At 40.3% G+C, this 5,107-nt stretch overlaps 1 protein-coding gene across 1 annotated transcript; it reads right to left on the bottom strand.

Moving 5' to 3' along the window:
- Positions 1-3,793: 3,793 nt before the first annotated feature.
- On the bottom strand, positions 3,794-4,770 carry LOC144219697 (olfactory receptor 1A1-like). The gene has a single exon (XM_077749789.1). The coding sequence runs from the start codon at positions 4,768-4,770 to the stop codon at positions 3,841-3,843; it is 930 nt and encodes a 309-aa protein (XP_077605915.1). The 3' UTR covers positions 3,794-3,840.
- Positions 4,771-5,107: the final 337 nt, after the last annotated feature.

Here is a 5,107-nt window from a genome sequence, read left to right as displayed (position 1 = left end):
GTAAATGTTAACTATTATTTTATTAGCTCCTACTCTACTCTTGTCATTTTTGGACAACTCTACTAAAGCATCTATCAGATTATGTACATGGCAGATGATAAACAACATTTGTTTAATTCCATTTTCCTCTAGATATGATTCCAGTTATACATCCTATTGGCCTTGTTGTTACTTGCCCAGTGTCCAGGACATGGGCTGCCAGACATGGATAAGATGACATCCCATGACTATATTTTCTTCTTAGTCATCACATTTGTTTTTGGTAACATGTCAGAATTGCTTACTGCATCCAAGTTTTATTTACTGAGTGTCCATTAGGGACAAAGAATTGTGCAATGATATACGTGAGAACGATGAAGAAAATGATGCTGTAACAATCAAACATTTGCAAGTATTTTTGGTGGAGAATGGCTGCAGCTTTCATAATTTATCAAACAAACCTCTGACCTTCCTCTTATCCTCAACGAGAAAAACTTCTGAATGAAGAAGGGATTAAGTTTAATGGTCTGTTGACTAATTCCAGGCTTGGTTAAATCCTTTCTTTAAAGGCATAGATATTTTTTATTTTATTTTATTTATTTTATTTTATTTTATTATTTTTACTTGAGAGAGAGAGAGAGAGAGCATATACACAAGTTGGGGAGGAGCAGAGGGAAAGAGAGAGAATCTTAAGCAGGTTCCATGCCCAGCATAGAGCCCAATGCAGGGCTTGATCCCATGACCCTGGGATCATGACCAGAGCTGAAATTGAGTCAGATTCCCTACTAAATGAGCAACCCAGCTGCCCTAAAGACATACATTTTTAAAAGCTCTATGAAATATATTTGCTGGGTAGGGAAATGGAGCAATACCGTAAGTACTTGGAAGAAAAAAATTATATTCGAAAACAATTTACGAAAGGGAGGAAAAATTTTTATTAACCTTTTTTTCATATTTCTAATATATCAAGAAAAAAAAGGAGGAATATAAAACAGAAACAAATTCAAATGAAAATGACCTTGAAATTGGGGGTCAGAAATGAATAAAGACAAAGAAAATTTTAATTGACATTTTAGGCAAAATTGAAAATAAATAAATTCATTAACAAAAAAAGAGGAAAATAATTTCTCTCAAAAAAGGGAACCCCCAAAAGGCTATCATCAGATTTCTCAACAGAGACCTTGGAGACCAGGAGAGAATGTGATGATATATTCAATAAGATGGCAATGTATATCTTTACCCATCAAAACTACTCTAAGTGTAATGGATTCTCCAATCCAAAGGCATAGAGTACTTGGATAGATTAAAAAATAAAACCCAACTATATGCTTCCTTCAGAGGCTCACTTTAGTTGTAAGGACACTAATATGTTCAAAGCGAAAGAATGGAGAAGATATTCTTTACATGTGGAAACCAAAAGAATCTATGGGTAGCTATACTTACACAGAAAAATAGACTTTAAGCCAAAAATGGTAACAAGAGATACAGGTCACTGTATAATGATGAGGAAATCAGTCATTAAAAAGATACAGCAAATGTAAATATATATATGCACTAACATTGGAGCACCTACACGTGTCAAGCAAACACTAACAGATCTGAAGAGAAAAATGAGCCACTATACAGTAAGGCCAAGAAGTTTATAGCAGAAGGAAGGAAACAACAAAGATCAGAGCAGAAATAAATGAAGTAGAGATAAAAAAGAAGAAGACCAGTAAAAATAAGACTTTTTTTTTCTTGAAAAGATGAGCAATAAAGCTGGATAAAAAAGAAAAAAGAAACAGGTGAAAATAATTTTGATAATATATTTAATTCAACCCAATATATCAAAATTATTGTCATTTCAACACATGTAATCAATATTTAAAAATATTATTAATATTTTGCCATCTTCAAAATCAAGTGTAATTTACATTCACAACACATTTCGATTTAGACTAGCACATTTCAAGAGTTCTATAGCTACATATGGCTAGAGGTTAAATATTTGCAGTGGCTGTGGGTTTGGAATATGACACTGATTGAACAGTTCTAAAAGCCCCTGTGTTTAGGCTTTTACTGACTCATGGGTGGTGGCCAATGCCTAGATATAGGGTCCAGCAGAAGGACAATGGAAAGCTGTACTATTAAAAAGATGTTCATATCAGGCATAGCACTGTAGTAATCAGTGTGAGAATCTGAGGGACTCATTAAAGTATGACATGTTGAAGCCCATCAAAAGAACTCACTTCCAGCTTTGGAAGGATGGAATGGACAAGCTGATATCCTAAAGTGCTCACTTGAAGTGGCCACCTGGGTGAATGTGAAATGGGTGGATGTGTGGTCCTGCAATAAGGCAGAGGTGGCCTGAACCTAGACCTATTTCTCTTGCATCCTGTGGGGCATAAAATGCCAATAAGAGCTGTTCTGTCTGCCAGCAAAAGAGATAGAAACTGCAGATGGCTGCATAGCAGACTCCCTGTGGGCAAGGCCCTGACTGCAGTTGGCAAGGACAACTGATATCGGTAGCCCTGGGGGTCAAGAATTGGGTCCTAGTGGAAGGAGACACTGACCCTAGACCAGGCTTTCCTTACCTCGTGGTAGATGCAAAAGTTTAGAGTGCTGTAAAAAAACTGGAACAGAAGCTATTACACCATTTGGGGTGGGTGTTCATCATTTCTTCATAGCAAGTAGCACATTTTACAGACCATAATGTCCAACGATAGGCAGAAAGGTATCCTCCTTAGAGTACTAGCTTGATAGAAAATTGGAACTGGCAATAAACATTGGTTGTCTAAAATGGGCAAAGAGAAATGTATGAAGGGCTGGTTTATGTGCATTCACAAGTGTGTGCTCACACTCAACATGAACATGAGTAGGCTACAGCAGTTCCCCATTGTTTCTCTAGTGGATCTGGGGAACAGGAGGTGAGGAAAGATGTTCTATGACTGTCCAATTCTTGCCACTGGTATAAGGATTATTCTCTTTCCATATTACCTTGACTTTTTCACCCTATTTGATGCAGTAGTCACAGAACCAGGGTACATCTACAAGGGCTGGGTGCAGGGATGATTCCTATGCAAGACACTGTAACTATGTTTTTGAAAAGATATTTATTTATTTAGAGAGCACATGAGCAAGGGAGGGACAGAGAGAGAGGGGGAGACAGACCATCCAAAGCAGTCTCCACATTGTTAGCGCAGAGTCAAACATGGGGCTCAATCTCACAAATCATGAGATTATGACCCAAGTGGAAGTCAGACGCTCAACCAACTGAGCCACCCAGATGCCCCTGTTTTTAATTTTAAGTCAGAATCCCTGGGAACCTGATAGGATGGATTGTACTTTGATCCAATCTGGCAAAGTTGGTTGCCTAGTGCTCAGGATAGTACATTAGTTCTGTAATGTATGTAACTTTGCCGTATCTGAATAAAGTGGACTGATGGGGAGGGATTGCTAGACCAGTATTGCTGCCTACAAAATCGACTAGTGCAGGGCCTTACTTAACGTCCTTTCCAAAGGTGGACATGGCAGGTTATGGATGGAGACAAGGTGCAATAGTTGAGGATAAGGGAATGAATAAATGGGGTTGTGTAATGAGGGAATTCAATATTACATAAACACCTAGAAAGAGACTCATAACAAAAAATGATATTCAAAAGATTATATTGACTGTACCTCAATTATACTCCATATCTGAAAGGGTGAAGCCACATATTGCTGACACCTTTGGAACCTGACATGATCAAACAGAAGCCTACAGACTTGAGTGGACTTGCCCTGGGAGAAGAAGGTGGCTTTTTGGGAGGGGAGGACATTGGGGCTGGATTTTCAAGTGCAGCCTAATGGATGACTGCATTCTTCCATATGACCTCGCATTGGTTATGAGGAGACTCTTTTGCGGAAGAGTTTTCCTAGGGCAGCCTTCATGTCTCTGTTTCTCAGACTGTAGATGAAAGGATTTAACATTGGGGTCACTGCAATGTACATCACAGTGACCACTGCGTCCTTTAAGCCATAACTAGTCAGAGGGCGGAAATACATGCCCATGACTGTCCCATAATACAGAGAAACAACTGTGAGGTGGGAGCCACAGGTGGAGAAGGCTCTGAGCACACCCTTGGTGGATGGAACGCGTAAGACTGTGGAAAAGACCCGGATGTAAGACATGACGATGCATAGTAATGGCACAGAGAAAATACCAACCCCTAGGTACATCATCTTCACATTAAAGCGGATGTCAGAACAGGACAGCTTGAGTAAAGAGGCAATGTCACAGTAGAAGTTGGCTACTTCCTGGTTGCCACAGAAAGACAGACTAGCTGTGAGTAGAGTGTGGGGGAGGGCATTGGCGTTTCCAACCACCCAAGACCCAACAACTAGAAGGACACAAGTCCGTGGGCTCATAATTGTTGTGTAATGAAGTGGGTGGCTGATGGCCACAGCACGATCATATGCCATCGCAGCCAGGATATAGCTATCTGTGTTAGCCATGTCAATCATGAAATACATCTGTGTTAGACATCCCCCAAAGGAGATGGCTTTGCTGTGCAAGAGATGGTTGGCTAACATCTTGGGGATGGTTACAGAGGAGAATAAGATGTCAACAAAGGAGAGATTGGCAAGGAAAAAATACATGGGGTTGTGAAGGCGAATGTCAGAGTGAATGGCCAAGATGATGAGCAGGTTTCCAGTCACTGTGATGGGGTAAATGAACAGGAAGAGGATGAAGAAGAAGTCTTCCTGTTGCTGCTGACCAGTAAGTCCCAGGAGAATAAAACCAAGGGTAAAGGACTGGTTGTCTCCTCTCATGGATCCTTCAACAGAAAGGGAAGAGGAATCCAGCATTATTAGTGAATTTACTGTATGTAATGGTGTTCTTAAACCAAGATTTTTTACTTTTGTGGCTTCTGTGTCTATACTTGGGTTTACTAAATGCCTAGATAGCCAATACATTGTGGGGAAAATCCCTGTTTGTCAGTGGACCGAATTTCTCTGTGTTAGAAAGTTTGTTAGTCTTGGGGCGCCTGGGTGGCTTAGTTGGTTAAGCGTCCGACTTTCGCTTAGGTCATAATCTCACGGTTCGTGGGTTCGAGCCCCGCGTCGGGCTCTGTGCTGACTGCCAGCTCAGAGCCTGGAACCTGCTTCA

This window comes from Crocuta crocuta, unplaced genomic scaffold (assembly GCF_008692635.1).
Source record: "Crocuta crocuta isolate KB4526 unplaced genomic scaffold, BGI_CrCroc_1.0 scaffold149, whole genome shotgun sequence".
In the NCBI taxonomy this organism is placed as follows: Eukaryota; Metazoa; Chordata; class Mammalia; order Carnivora; family Hyaenidae; genus Crocuta; species Crocuta crocuta.
Note: the sequence above shows the minus strand (reverse complement) of the source record. Positions and strands in the feature narration are given on the sequence as shown.